At 41.2% G+C, this 18,832-nt stretch overlaps 1 protein-coding gene across 1 annotated transcript in view; it reads left to right on the top strand.

Annotated features, from left to right (window-relative positions):
• The first annotated feature begins 227 nt into the window (after positions 1-227).
• SETX (senataxin) overlaps positions 228-18,832 on the top strand; it is a 77,252-nt gene continuing 58,647 nt past the window's right edge. The window contains exons 1-7 of the mRNA XM_060100549.1: positions 228-349; positions 1,402-1,519; positions 10,196-10,379; positions 11,642-11,852; positions 13,845-13,954; positions 17,493-17,712; positions 18,479-18,598. Coding sequence (XP_059956532.1) covers positions 10,203-10,379; positions 11,642-11,852; positions 13,845-13,954; positions 17,493-17,712; positions 18,479-18,598 — 838 coding nt within the window. The 5' untranslated portion in view covers positions 228-349; positions 1,402-1,519; positions 10,196-10,202. The remainder of the gene's footprint in view (positions 350-1,401; positions 1,520-10,195; positions 10,380-11,641; positions 11,853-13,844; positions 13,955-17,492; positions 17,713-18,478; positions 18,599-18,832) is intronic.

An 18,832-nucleotide genomic window follows, 5' to 3' on the forward strand; every position in this document is an offset into this window, starting at 1 on the left:
TCCTGATTGGCCGGCCCCGGGGGCCCGGAAGTGACGCCACGCCGGGCTTCCCGGCCTCCCGGCGGAGCCCGGGCGTGTCTCTTCCCACGCCCCGCCCCTCGGGGCACCTAAACAAGAAAGCGGCGGCCGGGGAGGGGCCTGCGGACGGCCGACGTCGCGCAGAGGGCGGGGCCTGCGCTCGGGGCTTCTTCGGTTGGGTGGTCGGTTACGGAAGTTGGCGACTGAGCGCACGCCCGCACTTCCGTTCTCGGCCGACTGTTGAGTCGAGGCATGGAGGCGGAAGCTGGTTGGCGGCCGGGGGGAGGCCGAGACGGGTGAGGAGAGCGGCGGACTCACGGCTGCAGGCCCGGTGAGCGTGGGAGCGCGCGCGGCGTAACCGTCGCAGCGCGTGAGGCCCGGGCGGGTGGGGGAGGGGCGGCGCGAGCTTGGCCGCGTCCCTCAGGAGAGTTGCGGCGCCCGAGGCGGGAGCATCCCCGCGGCGTCCGTTGGGCCGCCCTCCGGTCCTCTCCCTTCGCGTCGTCTGCACTGCCGTCCCGTGTGAGCTCTTCCGAGTCTGGGCGCTGCGTAGTTTCGGTGGGAGTGAGTGGGGTGTCTCGCTACAGAAAGTCTCTGTCCACTCGGCGCCCCCTGCTTCCTCCTGCTGGGGTTCGTGCCTTTGGAGAGTGTGCCCCTCCCGAGTGGCCACCTGAGCCCTCCCTGCCCCACCTGAGGGCGATGGAGCGCTGACAGCCAGCCAGAGGGGACTTTGCCGTCCTCCCCACCTTCCAGGAGCAACGATGTGCCAAGACCCGTGTGGCCCAGAAGGAATCGGGCCCGAGGCTCGAAGGAAGAAGAACCCGGGCTTCCCTGGTGGCGCAGTGGTTGAGAGTCCGCCTGCCGATGCAGGGGGCACGGGTTCGTGCCCTGGTCCGGGAGGATCCCACATGCCGCGGAGCGGCTGGGCCCGTGAGCCATGGCCGCTGAGCCTGCGCGTCCGGAGCCTGTGCTCCGCAACGGGAGAGGCCACAGCAGTGAGAGGCACGCATACCACAAAAAAAAAAAAAAAAAAAAAAAAGAAGACCCCACGGCTGGTCAGTTAAAGCGGCAGAGATGTTAGCTACTGACGATCCTAGGGCTGAACTCACCTGCTAATTGGGGGACTTTCTGACAAAGTGCCTCGCTGTCCCCAGCGTGGGGACGAGGTCTCCCGTGGAGCCACTCCCCCTGTGGAGTCAGAATGGCAGTTGCACTGTTTTTTTGTTCCTTGTAGACCCACAGGCACGTTGTCTAACCTCTGGGAGCTTGAGCTCTGCCATCAAATGGTAATAGTTGGTGGTTCTTTATAAGGATTGATGTGAAACCCAAGTGAGAGAGCGAGTCGAAAAACCACTTCCTCAGTTTTGTTTTGTTTTGCTTTTTCAGAAATGTTCTTTTCGGGGCCAGAGTCTGGGTATATATGAATGCAGATCCTCACCCATTCTCAAATAAACCCAGGAATCTCGACTGAGAGGATCACTTCTCTGTAGGCCATTACCCCCAGGTAATTATTTGTTGTTGTTTTTTAAATTTTAAATGTTTAAATATTTTTATTATTTATTTGGTTGCATTGGGTCTTAGTTGCGGCAGGCAGGCTCCTTAGTTGTGGCATGCGAACTCTTAGTTGTGGCGTACATGTGGGATAGACCAGGGATCGAACCTGGGCCCCCTGCATTGGCAGTGCGGAGCCTTAACCAGTGTGCCACCAGGGACGTGTCGGTAGTTATTTGTTAAATAAACATTTAAGACTTTCTTTTTCAGGCACTTAATATGTGCCAAGCACTGAAAAGTAAAAAAAAAAAAAAAAAAAAAAAAAAATTACAGAACGGATCCTTTCCTCCTAACAGACTCAGAATTGCTGAGGATGGAACTTGTAGGTGAGAGACAGATAAGTAAACAGCTCAGCCTAACATGGTAAATGCAGTGATAGAGACCATGTACAAAGTCCTGAGGGGATAGAGAAAAAAGTCATCAGAGACAGACTGGAAGGGAGGGAATGAGTCAGACAAGCCCCCAGGCATGATGATGCTCAGAGGTAGTTCTCAAATCTGGCTCCCCCCCACCCCCGCAATATTTACTTATTTATTTATTTTGGCTGCGCTGGGTGTTAGTTGTGGCTTTTGAACTCTCAGCGGCGGCATGCATGTGGGATCTAGTTCCCCGACCAGGAATCGAACCCCGGCCCCCTGCATTGGGAGTGCAGAGTCTTACCCCCTGGACCACCAGGGAAGTCCCCCAAATCTGGCTTTTTATCAGACTTACTGTTGGAGTGTTTTTTAGAACGAATCTGAATTTTATCAGCGGTATCTCATCATCTGCTTTGCTTTTTTTTTTCTTCCCAAGTTCCTTTAGTGAGTCTGATGCGCATTCAGGGTTAAGAACCAGGCAAAGGTATGAAGAGTAGGTGTTAAAGGCAGATGGAAAAACTTCCATAAAGGCAGGTAATGCCAAACACCAGGAAGCATTTTAGGGAGTGCAAGTGAGGGGGAATGGCAAGAGATGATGCTGAAGCCAGGTCATGGAGAGCCTTGTGTGGTGAGGTCAAAAATTTTAATTTTATCGGCCAAAGGTAGAGGAGTCATTTGTGCTTTTAGAGTCTGGCTTTTGCTTTGGCCTTTGGCAGCATTTTGGAGGAAGAATTGATGGTGGATCAAACAAGAGGCAGATCATTTAGGTTTCTTCTGTAATCCAGACAAATAATGAAAATGTATTGAACTAAGGAAATAGCAGTCTCACTGAGAGTAAAGTACAGAGGTAATCAAGGTGGTAGACTCTATAGAACTTGTAGAGATGGGGGCTAAGGGAGGATAGTATAGAATTCACAGGTTACTGGTTTGAAAAGTGAAGTCATGGTAATACCGTGGATATAGAGAATACAGGACAGATAACACATTGACGGGAAGGACTTTGTTCTGTTCTGGTCCTGTTTACTTTGAGGCAACTGTCAAGTGAGTATAGATTCACTCTACAGTTGGATATTGAGTACGGTCAGCCTTCCATATCTTTGGGTTTCCCATCTGTGGATATAGAGGGCCAACTGTTCCCTGTACTCCACTGTTTTATGGAAGGGACTCGAGCATCTGCAGATTTTGGTATGCATGGGGGGGACTCCTGGAACCAATCCCCTGCAGATACTGAACGGCAGCTGTGTATCTTTGTGGAATTCTAGGCTAGGCTCTCATTTATTGAGAAGCTGAAACACAAACATGGCATTGAGTTTTACCTACGTTCTCAGTCTTTGGGAAGCTTCATTATAAATAGTAGTTGAAGAAATAGGTTGAATTGTCACCCACAAAGAGGATATTGAATGAAGGGATAGAGTCCTGAGGACAAACCTTTGGAAATTTTGATATGAAGCAGGGGGAAAAGGAAGAGATGATTATGGGGGCTGGGTAGAGGAAGTGAGAGAAGAATGGTGTGTTGTCGTAGCAAAGGAATACATGGTGAGCAGTTTCATATGCTTTAGAGGAGTCCAGTAAAGAACCTATTGGAGGGCTTCCCTGGTGGCGCAGTGGTTGAGAGTCCGCCTCCTAATGCAGGGAACGCGGGTTCGTGCCCCGGTCCGGGAAGATCCCACATGCCGTGGAGCGGCTGGGCCTGTGAGCCGTGGCCGCTGAGCCTGCGCGTCTGGAGCCTGTGCTCCGCAACGGGAGAGGCCACAGCAGTGAGAGGCCCGCGTACTGCAAAAAAAAAAAAAAAAAAAGAACCTATTGGATTTGGTATTAAAGAGATTATTAGGGACTTTTGTGAAAACATTCAGTGAAACATAAGGTAGAAGCCAGAGTGCAAAGGAGCTAAAGAAGTGAATCTAAATTATTTTTTCAAGGGGAGTTCCCTGGTGGTCCAGTGGTTAGGACTCGGCGCTTTCACAGCCGTGGCTCGGGTTCAATCCCTCGTCAGGGATCTAAACTAAGATCCCTCGAGCCGCTCAGTGTGGCCGAGGAAAAAAGTAAATAAATAAAAGCAATTGCGAAGAGGTTTAAAATAAATAAATAAATTTTCAAAAAGTTTAGCTAGGAAGGGTAGAAGAAAGTGATTGTTATTTGAAGTTTCTGGCCAGCTATTATTGATAAATGATATCCCCTGGATAAGTCAATAGAACATTACAGTTATACCTCTGGTGAAGCATCCTATGTTACTGGCAAAAAAACTGTCTCTCTGATGCACAGGAGCCGCTCTTATTTCTGTCATGCAGCTTGAGGATTCCCTGGAACCCCCCATTTGTGGCTCAGTAATGATTCCAAGCAGTAAAAACACTGATGAAATTAACAAAACTGTCCTCCAGAAGAACTGAATTGTGCAAAAATTTGCAAAATTCATAGTCATCTACCAGCAGTTTTCCCTTAAAAGAAAAATTTCAGTATACCCTGTTCAGATTTTTTTGGGCTTAGCTATCAGGCCGATGATGATTTTAGTTTTAGGAACATAAGCACACCCACTTATGGCCTTTTGAGAGGAACTATGGAAACATGTTTCTATTGTTGATGTTCTATAGCACTGTTCTCTCTGTTTTCTAAATTCCATGGCACTTATCTGTTATATGGCAGTAACTCCTATCTACTTTGAGAAAATTTAGTTTTGCTTTCTGGAATGTGGAAGTAGGCTAGCTCTCTTGAGTGAGTGAAATAAAAAGCAGACTCCATAATTTTTTTACTAGAAGGTTTATTTTGCTAACTAACTTCTCTGTTAATAATTATTTTAAAGTATACAACATTTTGGGCTTCCCTGGTGGCGCAGTGGTTGAGAGTCCGCCTGCCGATGCAGGGGACACGGGTTCGTGCCCCGGTCCGGGAAGATCCCACATGTCGTGGAGCGGCTGGGCCTGTGAGCCATGGCCGCTGAGCCTGCGCGTCCAGAGCCTGTGCTCCGCAACGGGAGAGGCCACAGCAGTGAGAGGCCCGTGTACCGCAAAAAAAAAAAAAAAAAAAAAAAGTATACAACATTTTATTTGTACTTCAGTACCTTGATTTTTTCAACGTTGCAGTTGACTGCAGTCTTGTTTCCTGCTCAAGTCAAGCTTGAAACAATTGATGTTTGAGAAATCCCCTGAGTTTCAGTTTCTGTTCTTGCATCGTCTAGAAGGGTGAAACTTGTTGAATTAGATTACATCACCGGAAAAACACAGCTTCTGCAGACTTTTAACTTCCTGGTATTATATTACTGGTTTTTCAAGTATAAGAAGTTCTTTGAATGAAATTTATATTCTGCAGAAACATAGTGTCTATTCTGTTACTTCATATTCCCTAGTTTGCAGCACCCTTAGAAAATGTAATTGAATTAGAATTAGTGTTAGGAAAGGGCAGGACTCTCCAGCTGAACTAGCATATTACTTTTTTTATTTTTCACACGAGGACTGTGTAACTCATGTTATCTTTCTGCTCTACTTTTCAGGAAGCTCCTAAATTAGGACTTAGTGAAATTAAATTTCTTCTAAATAAGTTTTGATTTCTCTCCCTTTTTAAATTGCCTTCTAAAATGTCTTTTTCTTTATACTTTAATGTTGAAAGCTGCCCTAAATTCTTTTCAGAAGCATGAAGAAAGTATACAGTTAATATTTAATGAATTTTAAAAATCAGTTCACAAGACAAATACATGCTTTTGATCGTACAGAAATTATAAATACTGTCAAGATGTGATCAGTTTCCCATTAGCAGAACTTACTATTCACTCTGAATTTTTGGGTGATAATGCATTCAAAAACTTAACATTGTCAAGTTTCTGTACCCAAGTATTCAATGACTTGGGTCATGTTTCTTAACCTTTTATTGTCCCTTCTCCCTCTCTGAAAGGAAACGTTTAAGACATTTCTTTCCTATGAATTTTAGTACCACCAATATATTATATACTTCTTTGCGTAATGTACATGTACCTGTGCTTTATATGTAAAAAGAGTAGGATGTGTTCCACTAACCGGTTTTCATCTCCTTGAGGATGATGTCACTCCTGATGAGAGTACATGGATTAGGTTCATCCAGTTAGGAAATGAACTTCATTGGGTTTACAGTTGGGTTTGTAACTTTTTTCCCGTTAGGCTGATATACATTCATTAGATAATGAAGGTCAAGTTTTCAAGATCGGTTTTGTTGGGTAATTTCCTGGCCCAATTCCCAATAAAATGGTTCCATATGATAGAACACTTGGTTCGATTTCCCTTGGGTGTGGTTTTCTTCTTTTTTGTCAAAGACTGGCTAATAGCTGTTTGGATAATACCTTGAGTTTGTCTGATGTTTTTCGCATGAATAGACTGGGGTTGTGGGTTTGGGGAAGCATACTGCAGAGTTGAAGTTCCTGCCTCATCACATTGTGTCAGGGGTTACCAACACGACTTAACCACTGGTGATGTTAACCTTGATCACTTGGTTTGAGATTGTGTTTACCAGGTGTCTCCACCGTAAGTGTGATTTTCACTTTGCATACTTTCTTATTTGGAAGTGTTTCACCAAGTCCAGCCCTCACTCAAGATAGGGTGGGATTAAGCTCCACTTCCTGGAATGGGGAGTATCTGTATATATTATTAGCAATTCTTCTATAAGGAAAGTTTGTTCCTTCCCCCACATTTGTTTATTCATTCATTTGTATCAGTATGGATTCATGTATATTTATACTGTGGGTTATAATCCAATATTACATTATTTTGTTATTCAGATTGTTTCAGCTTTGGCCACTGGGAGCTCTTTCAGGTTGGTGGCTAATATGTCCCTTTGACATGCCCCCATCCTTTTGTATTTTGAGCACTTTGTTTCTGTTCCGGGCTTCCCTGGTGGCTCAGTGGTTGAGAGTCCGCCTGCTGGTGCAGGGGACATGGGTTTGAGCCCTGGTCCTGGAAGATCCCACATGCTGTGGAGCAACTGGGCCTGTGCACCGCAACTACTGAGCCTGCGCTATAGAGCCTGCGAGCCGCAACTACTGAGCCTGTGCTCTAGAGCCCTAGAGCCACAACTACTGAGACCGCATGCCACAACTACTGAGGCCCACGCACCTAGAGCCCGTGCTCCACAACGAGAGAGGCCACCGCAATGAGAAGACCATGCACCACAACAAATAGTGGCCTCTGCTCGCTGCAGCTGGAGAAAGCCAGCGTGCAGCAGCGAAGACCCAACGCAGCCAAAAATAAATAAATTAAGAAAAAAAAAAGTCCCACACTATTATTGTGTTACTGTTGATTTCCTCTTTTATAGCTGTTAGCAGTTGCCTTACGTATTGAGGTGCTCCTATTTTGGGTGCATATATATTTATAATTGTTATATCTTCTTCTTGGATTGATCCCTTGATCATTGTGTAGCATCCTTCCTTGTCTCTTGTAACATTCTTTATTTTAAAGTCTATTTTATCTGATATGAGTATTGCTACTCCAGCTTTCTTTTGATTTCCATTTGCATGGAATCTCTTTTTCCATCCCCTCACTTTCAGTCTGTATGTGTTCCTAGGTCTGAAGTGGGTCTCTTGTAGGCAGCATATATATGGGTCTTGTTTTAGTATGCATTCAGAGAGCCTGTGTCTTGGTTGGAGCATTTAATCCATTCACGTTCAAGGTAATTATCGATATATATGTTCCTATTACCATTTTCTTAATTGTTATGGGTTTGTTTTTGTAGGTCTTTTTCTTTTGTGTTTCCCACTTAGAGAAGTTTCTTTAGCATTTGTTGTAGAGCTGGTTTGGTGGTGCTGAATTCTCTTAGCTTTTGCTTGTATGTAAAGCTTTTGATTTCTCTGTTGAATCTGAATGAGCTCCTTGCCAGGTAGAGTAATCTTGGTTGTAGGTTCTTCCCTTTCATCACTTTAAATATATCATGCCACTCCCTTCTGGCTTGTAGAGTTTCTGCTGAGAAATCAGCTGTTAACCTTATGGGAGTTCCCTTGTATGTTATTTGTTGTTTTTCCCTTGTTGTTTTTAGTAACGTTTCTTTGTCTTTAATTTTTGTCAATTTGATTACTATGTGTCTTGGCGTGTTTCTCCTTGGGTTTATCCTGCCTGGGACTCTCTGTGCTTCCTGGACTTGGGTGGCTATTTCCTTTCCCATGTTAGGGCGGTTTTCGACTATAATCTCTTCAAATATTTTCTTGGGTGCTTTCTCTCTCTCTTCTCCTTCTGGGACCCCTATAATGCAAATGTTGTTGCGTTTAATGTTGTCCCAGAGGTCTCTTAGGCTGTCATCATTTCTTTTCATTCTTTTTTCTTTATTCTCTTCTGCGGCAGTGAACTCTACCATTCTGTCTTCCAGATCACTTATCCGTTCTGACTCACTCTGCTGTTGATTCCTTCTAGTGTATTTTTCATTTCAGTTATTGTATTGTTCATCTCTGTTTGTTCTTTAATTCTTCTAGGTGTTTTTTCTTTAATTCTTGTGGGGCTTTGTTAAACATTTCTTGCATCTTCTCGATCTTTGCCTCCATTCTTCTTCCAAGGTCCTGGGTCATCTTCATTATCATTCTTCTGAATTCTTTTTCTGGAAGGTTGCCTATCTCCACTTCATTTAGTTGTTTTTCTGGGGTTTTATTTTGTTCCTTCATCTGGTACAAAGTACTCTGCTTTTTCATTTTGTCTGTCTTTCTGTGAATACGGTTTTCCTTCCACAGGCTGTAGAATTGTAGTTCTTCTTGCTTCTGCTGTCTGCCCTCTGGTGGCTGAGGCTGTCTGAGAGGCTTGTGCAGGCTTCCTGATGGGAGGGACTGGTGGTGGGTAGAGGTGGGTGTTGTTCTGGTGGGCAGAGCTCAGTAACACTTTAATCTGCTTATCTGCTGATGGGTGGGGCTGGGTTCCCTCCCTGTTGGTTGTTTGGCCTGAGGCGACCCAGCACTGGAGCCTGCCTGGCTCTTTGGCGGGGCTAGTGGCGGACTCTGGGAGGGCTCCCGCCAAGGAGAACTTCTGCTGCCAGTGTCCTTGTCCCCACGGTGAGCCACAGCCACCACCACCACCACCCCCCGCCTCTGCAGGAGACCCTCCAACACTAGCAGGCAGGTCTGGTTCAGTCTCCTCTGGGGTCACTGCTCCTTCCCCTGGGTCCCAGTGCTCACACTACTTTGTGCGTGCCCTCCAAGAGTGGAGTCTCTGTTTCCGCCAGTCCTGTCGAAGTCCTGCAATCAAATCCCGATAGCCTTCAAAGTCTGATTCTTTAGGAATTCTCCCTCCCGTTGCCAGACCCCCAGGTTGGGAAGCCTGACATGGGGCTCAGAACCTTCACTCCAGTGGGTGGACTTTGTGGTATAAGTGTCCTCCAGTTTGTGAGTCACCCGCCCAGCAATTACGGGATTTGATTTTATTGTGGTTGCGCCCCTCGTCATTGCAGCTTCTCCTTTGTCTTTGGATGTGGGGTATCTTTTTTGGTGAGTTCTAGTGTCTCCTGGTTGATGATTGTTCAGCAGTTAGTTGTGGTTCCGGTGCTCTCGCAAGAGGGAGTGAGCGCACGTCCTCTACTCCACCATCTTGAACCAATCTCTGAAATTAATTTCATTTAACCCTTTTTACTTGAGTTTGGATGGTGGAGGCTCTGATGGTAGTATAAAACCCCAAATGGGAGACAGTCAAAAACTGTAAGTTTCAAACTTAGTAGGAATAGGTTTGTAGCTATTATATTTGCAGCCATTACAGTTTATACTGCGTTGATGAGCAGTGAGTTATGGGCAGCAGTTCATACACACGTGCAAATTCATGTGTATATATACTTTCTAACCAAGAGAAAATTCTTCTCTGTATGAGTTTTTGTTATTGGTATGGACTAATATTTGTGGATTTTTTAGGTTTCCAGGGATTTCTGGAACATGGCCTCAGGGAATGTGAAAGGTTTCCTGAGCTTTTCACTTGACTCCAGTATATGATTAGAACAGTCCAAAATCTGTACTTTGAAAACATTGATAATTCTATGTCTCTGTATATAATTTCCCATCAGTACTGTATCGTTTTGTAACACAGCTGTATATTGCCTTATGATGTTTATTACTAACTGCTTTCATTTCATTATTTTTCATGTGTCACAGGTAAAGTTTTTACGAGTAGGCTCAGATTGAGTTTAGCCAGTGATTGATAAGCTGGCCAGCAGAATGTTCTGGATGTGGTAAAGGCACATTGTAAGTTGAAGACATGATCATTAGTAGGAAATGTACCCATTCTCCACCAGAATAGGCCTGAAGTGTTGTGTGGTTTTTTTCTTTAGTCTTTCCATGTCTTCTTTTCTGGATACAGGTACAGAATGAGCACATGTTGTTGGTGTACGCCAGGTGGTATTTCCACCATTGACTTCCTGCAACGCTATGCATCCAAGACCCACTCCAGTGAATTTCAAACAGCTGATGAAGACCTCTGCTACTGCTTAGAGTGTGTGGCTGAATACCACAAAGCAAGGGATGAATTGCCATTCTTACATACGGTACTTTACATTAATTGGGCAGTATTTTTCAGAGCTTGATAACTAGGAAGAGAATAAATTTGAACTCTGTTGGAAGCATTCAGGGAACTGACAATGTGATTTAAACTGTGAATGCTAATATACTTCTAGTATGTAACTCATAGCCTGGTAGATAGTAGGTGCTGAGTAAATGCTTATTGATTGATGGAATTGAATTGAAATCTAAAGCAGAATTTTATAATCCTCCACTTTTAGTCATTTTGATGTGAAACAGTTTCATGAAATGAAGTGACGTATGGGTTTTTTGGGGTTCATGTTTTAATGTCATTGTGTTTGACATTGTTAACAGCCAGGTATCTGAATGGCTTGGGTTATTTTTTTATTGGCTAATAGTTCTTTTTTTTTCCCCTCTCTTCATTTTTTAATGGGTAAGTGGTATAAATCAATAAAGACAAACATTTTTTCATTCACAGTAACCAAAGTGAAACATAATTTTAAATATGTGGCTTTGAATATTGGTTTATTATATTTATCTAATGAAAAATGGAATACAGACCATAGAGATATGTATAATAATATAGAAGAGAGGAGGGGGATGATTAGTTATGAACCTTTTGAGGAAAACCTTTACGTTTACAAAGCTTCCTAGCTATGAAGCTAACCAGTGTCTTTATGCTAAAGCTGATGTTTCAAGGTAGTTACCTATGGCTGGAACATAGAAGGGAAGTCAGAGAAGGCCCGTCTTGTGCCTTGGTCAAGAAGCTCCAACTTCTCATTTCCTTTTCAATGGAGTATAGTTGACAGAGCTGTTGATAGCAAAACTCTGCAAGAGCAATGTTGTAAACATCTCATGCTCTATGGACTCATGTTCATGTGTCATAAAAGCCACTTTTACGTTTAGTGACTGTTTTCTTTAAGTCTAATATATGAGGTTCAGTACTTTTTTTTTTTTTTTTTTTTTTTTTTGCGGTACGCGGGCCTCTCACTGTTGTGGCCTCTCCCGTTGCGGAGCACAGGCTCCGGACACGCAGGCCCAGCGGCCATGGCTCACGGGCCCAGCCGCTCCGCGGCATGTGGGATCTTCCCGGACTGGGGCATGAACCCACGTCCCCTGCATTGGCAGGCGGACTCTCAACCACTGCGCCACCAGGGAAACCCTAGTACTTCTTTAAACTTCTGAATTTTTATACTTAGGAAAAGGCTTTCTAGAAGGATAGTCACATCCAGTATATTTTGTTGATAATAAGATATAAAGCACACTGCCCGTTTTTCTTTTCCTGTAGGTTTTATGGGAATTAGAAACCTCACGTCTCATAAATCACTTTGAAAAGGCCATGAAGGCAGAAATTGGAGACGATGATGAATTATATATAGTAGACAACGATGGAGAGGCACAGCTGTTTGACTTTACTGGCCAAGACTTTGAAAATAAGCTTCGAGTTCCTCTTTTTGAAATACTGAAATATCCTTATTTGCTTTTACATGAGCGTGTTCGTGAGTATCTTGGGTGTTTCACAGTTGTATCACTTTTTTTATTTTAAGAATTGTAAGAATTTGGGTTTATCTATGTTGAAAATCTGTTTCTTAAACATATAATTAGGATACTTATTTTTTTTTCCAAACGTTTTATTTTGAGCGTTTCCAAACCTAGAAAAGTGAATTACACAGTGAATACCATATACACACCACATAGATTCTACCGTTGCTCATATCTTGCTGTATTTGCTTTATCACATATTTATTCATCTATCCATTCAATTAATTTTCATTCTTGGAATTTGTCTGTAGCAGGGTTTTTCAGACTTGGCACTGTTGACATTTTGGACTGGATAATTCTTGGTGGGTGAGGCACATGCTGTTCATTGTAGGATGTTTAGCAGCATCCCTGGCCTATTTCCACTAGATGCTGGTAGTGACTTGCTCTCCCCATTACCCTAGTTGTGACAACCAAAAATGTCTCCAGATATTGCCAAATGTCCCTTGGGAGTTGGGGGTCAGGGCCAGTGAGGGACAAAATCGTCAGGTTGAGAACCACTGGTCTGTAGTAATTTTCAGTAATCACTATGGCATAGCATATTATGGCTGCCTAGATTTTGGTCATTTATATTTGCATTTCTTAATATGAATCTTTTGAAGACATTTTCCTGATCTATCAAATCTAACGAAATAACAGTACCTTTAAGGCACCCACTACTATATCTAGTCCACATTCAGATTTTCCCAGTAGTTGCAAAATGTGTTTTTTGGATGATTTATTTAAATTAGAGTCCAATCAGGGACTGTGCATTTGGTTACATTTGGTTCCATATTTCTTACATCTCTTTTAATCCAGAATAGTTTACTCTTATATATGTGTGCACAGATATAGATATAGATAGATAGATAGATAGATAGATAGATTTTTTTTTTTTTTTTTTTTTTTTTTTGGTCATAACTTTGAGTTGCTGAGACCAAATGGTTTCCCTAAAGAATAATGTGCTTCCTGGACTTTTCTGATTTCTTCCTTGTCATGTTATTTGACTTGTTTCTCTATCCTCTGTATTTTCAGTAAATTGAAAAGTATATCTATAGATTAATTAGATAAATCAGTTCTTTCTAAATAAATTAAAAATAACTAGATTTTAAAATTCTAACAAGTCATTTTTCAAACATTTATTAAAGAGTACCATATCCAAAAAAGTATATAAGCTTGATTTTTCATAAACTAAACACACTTGTGTAGCTGACACCCAGGTCAAGAAACAAAACATCATCAACACACCAGGAGCTCTCCTCTTGCTTTTCCAGTCATTGTTCCTCCTTCCCAAAGCTAACCACTGTCACTACAATATTCTTTGAAGCTTGACAAAATAAAGTTGATTCATCTGATACGGTAAATGTATGAGTCTTATTCAGTATACTTCTGAAAGAGTGATGAAGAAATTTCCATAAAGCAACAGGGATTAGGATAGTGCTGGTACAGATAGACTAATGGAGCAGTGTAGAGAGTCCAGAAGTAAACCAAATATATTTGGGGAATTTACTCTTTGGTGATGATAGCATTTCAAACCAGTGGAGAAAATGGATTACTCAGTAACTGAGAGTAGGACAAAATAGCCATGTGGGGGGCAAAGCTGATTTTATCACTGTGGTACAAGATAAAGTCCTCATGGATCAAAATGTAAAATGCTAATGGAATTGGACCTATAGCCATACTTCTAAGAAGGTGCCCTCTGGAGATAATTATGCCCAGTGTGAAAAAAGATGTTTGTACTAGGAAAGTCAGAGCAATTCATAGGCACACACTATGATCAACCTACCGGTCTTTCAGCAGCTAAATATCATTCCTACATTTACAGCATTTTTATGCCTCAGTTTAAAAAAAAAAAAAAAAAAGGAACAACTTTTCATTCACTTACAGAACAACCGAAGGAGCCAAATTTAGGGAATCTTGATAAGTTGATAAGATTTATGTCTTATGTTTACTGCCTTATTTTTTCTATTTAGATGAATTATGCGTTGAAGCACTTTGCCGGATGGAACAAGCTAACTGCTCCTTTCAGGTTTTTGACAAACATCCAGGGATCTATTTGTTTTTGGTCCATCCCAATGAAATGGTGAGTGTGAGTGTTAGGCAGTGGAAGAGGGAATATTTTATTTTTGCACCTATAGTATAGATACCTATAATAGAGGGTTTTGGTGTGTACTTTGTTTAAAATATTTGCCAAAATTATTCTCTTGTTGTTGTAACATTACTGCAGTTAAGGAGGGGGTGCTGGGGGGGCTCAAAGAAGAGAGTTAAAAGAGTAGGGAAACACTTCTGACAGGTGACGCTTCAGTTTAAAAGACAAATGCGGGAATAATCTGAACTTCCAGTGTGTTGACCTGAACTAATGAAGAAGCACTGTTCTCTCTTGCTTTTCTTGCTTGCCTGCCCCACTCCAAGCACATGGAAATACCAGTTAAAACACTTGAAATAATTATTTTGCTAATAGATGAGATTTTTAACAGGTGATGGGGTAGAGGGGAGGACAAGGAGATTCAGTTCCTAGGTGCCAGACAGGAGGAGGAACATGAGAAGCAGAACAGTAGGTAGACAGAAGCATTGAGCAACACCAGAGGCTTGGAACCTGACTGTGAGCTGATTGCTGGAGTTTGAGGACTTATCATCCTGTGGCGAGGCAGCGTGTGCAGTAGGACCTGTGCACGTTGGCCTCTAGAACTGAGTTACAACGTTAAGACAATAGCCATGAAGGGTTGCTCTGCCAATAGAAGGATAGTAAAGAGGCTTTTTTTTAAGTGGCGAAGAAAGAACATGGTAATGGGGTTTCCAGCCAGAATGGTGGTGAATTTCAGTCTCCTTTGTGCCAAACCCAAACAATGATAGAAAAAAATTCAAAAAGTGGAATTCTAAAAGGTATAATCACACTTTTCAAAAGGTAAATGTTTCTTTGGACCAGTAATGGAACAGAAATACAAAGTGATAAATGGTGGAAACCTGTATGTAGGCCTGGGCGGCTGTAGGTAGCAGGGGACTGAGTTTGTGCATGATAATAAGAATGACAAGTATCCTCCAGGCAAGGGTAGAACCAGAGTCCAGGCCTGTGCTTAAAAGAAGGGTGGGGCTTTCCTGCCTGTGAAAGAAGATTGACAGAAAGTACAGCCAGCTGCTCTCTGGGACTGGCTTTCTTAAAGCTGCAAACCAATAGAGGAAGCTGGTCCAGCTGAGCAACCAGGACCTGGGCCAAGCACTTGCAGGCTTGGTGACTGGGTCTGCAGGGCCAGGAATGACTGTATTCTTCATAATATATGTGTTTTTATAGGTGAGGAAACTGAGTCAGGAGACTTAACCACAGTTACACAGGCTAGTATGGTGATTGGGATTTGTATATAGGCAGCCTGACTCCAGAGCCCTAATGCTTTTTTTTTTTAAGTTTTTATTTGAAAATACTTTAAAATTTTCAGAAAATTCTCAAAAATAAAAAAAAAGTAGAAAACACCTGTATATTCTTTAGCTGTATTCACCAATTATTAATGTTTCACTCCATTTGTTCTATCATTTGCTTTCAGTCAACTACAAAGCTGTTTGTTTTCTGAACCATTTGAGAGTAGGTTGCATGTATCATACCCTTTTGCCCCTAAATACTTCAGTGTATATTTCCTAAGAATAAGTATATTCTCACAATATTATAAACTTCAGTGACTTTAACATTGACACAGTAAGGTCTATTTTCCAGTTGTGTCATGTGATCCAGTGTACTTTGTAGCATTTTCTCCCTGTACTCCAGTATCCAGACCAGGATCAGGATTTACATGTAATTGTGTTACATTAGTCTCCCTTAATCTGTAACATTTCCGCAGCCTTTCTTTGTCTTTTATGACAATTACATTTCTGAAGAATAGTCATTTCTGCCTCCCTCCCATTTACAAAAAATAGAATGCTTTTCATTTTGGGTTTGTCTGATGCTTGCGCATGGTTAGGCTTTGGTTATACATTCCAACTGGAGTACTACATAAGTGATGGATGTTATGCCCTTCTCAGGGTGTCAGATATACAGGCATGCCATATCATTCAGCCTCATGGTGATGTTAATTTTGACCATCTAGTTGAGGTGTTGTCCAGTTTCTTCACTGTACAATGTCTATTTCTTAAGTACTCTAAGATCATGTAAATACCTTACTCCTCACCAAAATTTTCTCCTAAATTTAGCATTACCTGATGGTTCTTCCCTGAGCCAGTTTTTCTAAGATTGCAAAATAATTTCAACTCCAGCACTTTACACATTTACCAGTCAGCACTTGACATTGATTATACTATAATCAAGAGCCATTTTCCCTGCTCTTCATTTATTCATCTGTTTATTATAAGTTATAGACTCATTGATTCCTTTGTATTTTTTTCGATAGCTTAAAATTCATTAGTTAATTATGTTGGCATGGAGCCCATTCTTTTGTCCACTAGTTCTGTGTTTTGCAAACTTTCCTGCCCATAACCTAAGTAAAAATGTTCTTCATCGAGTTCACACACATATATATACGTGTGTGACCTAAACATTTCACAAAACAATACTTACTGTTACTATGAAGGGTGCCCACTGATTTTTTAAAATTTTATTTAGTTTTTAAGGTTGGTTGTGATCACAATTCAATTTGTAGTGCAGAATAAATTTAAAATCACTTCCCTGTGCTATATTGCCATGTAGAGGTGACCTTTGATTTCTTCTGAGGTTTCTCTTTTCATTTTTCTTTCCTTTTTTTAACTTTCTATTATGGAACATTACAAACATACAAAAATAGATTGGTGTAGTGAACTCCCATATATCCATCACTGTGCTTCATCTGTTATCAATATGTGGTCAATATTCTACTCCTGTTAAGTTTAGTTACCGCAAATCTTAGACATCAGAGCATTTCATCCATAAAATACTTCAGTACATGTATCAAAAAGGTAAGTGCTCTTAAAAAAAACCAATTACATCAACACACTTACAATAATAATAATAATATCATATTTCTAGTCAGTGTTTGAGTGGAAATTATTATCTCACAAATGCTTTATTAGGGTTAGTTCAAATCAGGATCAAGTAAGGTTCACACATCGCATTCCAGTTGACCCTTGAGCAACATGGGTTTGAACTGCATGGGTCGTCTTATACACAGATTCTTTTTAATAGCATCTAGTATAGTACTACACAGTTTGAGGTTAGTTGAATCCATGATACAGAACCGGGATATGGAGGGCTGCCAACTATGTTATATTCGAATTATATTCGTGTATTCAACTACGCAGAGGGTAGGTGCCCCTAACCCTTGTGTGTTGTTCAAAGGTCAATTGTAATTAGTATCTTCTGTCTTTTTTTTTTTTTTCTGTCATCATGGACCTTTCGGTTTATTTCCTTTAAATGTCTGAAAATCGTGTATTTTTCCTAAAATACTTTATTCTATATGATAGTTTTTTTCTTCCAGTTTTATTGAGGTATAATTGACATACAGCACTGTATAAGTTTAAGATATACAGTGTAATGATTTTTTTTAAAGTATAGTTGATGTATCTCGTGTCTTTTATAATCTGTAGAGAATCCTATTTTAACTGTATTCTTGCTGTCTGTAGACAATTGTATGTTAAATGAAGTAATGAATGTGTTATGCTTTTAGGTTCGGCGTTGGGCTATCCTGACAGCAAGAAACTTGGGAAAAGTGGACAGAGATGATTATTATGACTTACAGGAGGTTTTGACTTGCCTTTTTAAAGTTATTGAGTTGGGGCTTTTAGAAAGCCCAGACATTTATACTACTTCTGTCCTTGAGAAGGGTAAACTGATTCTTCTGCCTTCACACATGTATGATACTGCCAACTACAAAAACTATTGGTTAGGTGAGTATTGTTCCTACACAAATATAATTAGTATTTTCCAATATTTCTTATGATAATCCTGCAAGGGAAGGGATCTCTTTTGGTAATCTGATCAAAATTGCTAAATAAAGGATTTCATAGTTCCCAATTCTTGTTCTGTCATTAAATTGACTATTGCAGCATCTTGTCTTTAAACATTTTTTATCCTAGAAATCTGTGTAAGAGGTACATTTTCAAGTATGGCAAATAGATCTTTTATTTAAGGCAGTATTAGATGTTACAGTATTAGCATAGCAGCTGACCGTAATAGGGTTTTGATCTATTGAAACAGAGGTTTAATACCTCTTTTCCCATCTGTAAAATATTTCCTGGGAGAAAGAGATACTAACTTTGGGTTTCATCAAGTTGTATATTGACTTAAAATAGTTCTGTCCTATTTCATTGATTCAGAGTCTTGCAGTCATGTGTATATTTGGCAGTGATTGGTACTTGAAATATAGTGATCTTAAAATTTAAGGGATCTTTGATTTTATGAGATACAAATTGTGTGGTAGTCATTTTGGAAATGGTCTTCTAACCATGTTCGTGCCATTTTCCCTTTTTATTCAGTCTAAAGTTCTGTTCTTAGGAGGAGTTGTATATGAATGTCTCAGACTTCAATGTCTGAGGCACTGCATACTGTTTTGTTTCATCTTACTGCCTTGTTATTCTTTTGCCAACTAAACTGGAGAAGGCATTAGAACAGTTTTATTTAATCAATTCAGGAAAGCTATACATGATCTTACAGGTATTTGCATGTTGCTGACCATTCTTGAGGAGCAAGCCATGGATTCACTGTTGTTGGGCTCAAACAAACAGAATGATTTTATGCAATCAATACTTCACACCATGGAGAGGCAATCAGATGGTAATAAACTTTATTTGCTGAATATTGTGATGATGGTGCACTTTGAAAATACTAGTGTCACTGTAAGAATTTGGGTGTATGATGTTGAGGAAAGAATGAACATTTTATGGTTTTGGTCACAGAGTCAGAATTTTTAATTGGAAAAGACCTTTAGAGCTTATTTAACTCAGCACCTTACTTTCATAAAAGAAGAAACTGAAGCCCAAGGAAGTTAACTTACTTTTTAAAAAATTA

Source organism: Mesoplodon densirostris, chromosome 6 (genome assembly GCF_025265405.1).
Source record: "Mesoplodon densirostris isolate mMesDen1 chromosome 6, mMesDen1 primary haplotype, whole genome shotgun sequence".
Classification (NCBI taxonomy): Eukaryota; Metazoa; Chordata; class Mammalia; order Artiodactyla; family Ziphiidae; genus Mesoplodon; species Mesoplodon densirostris.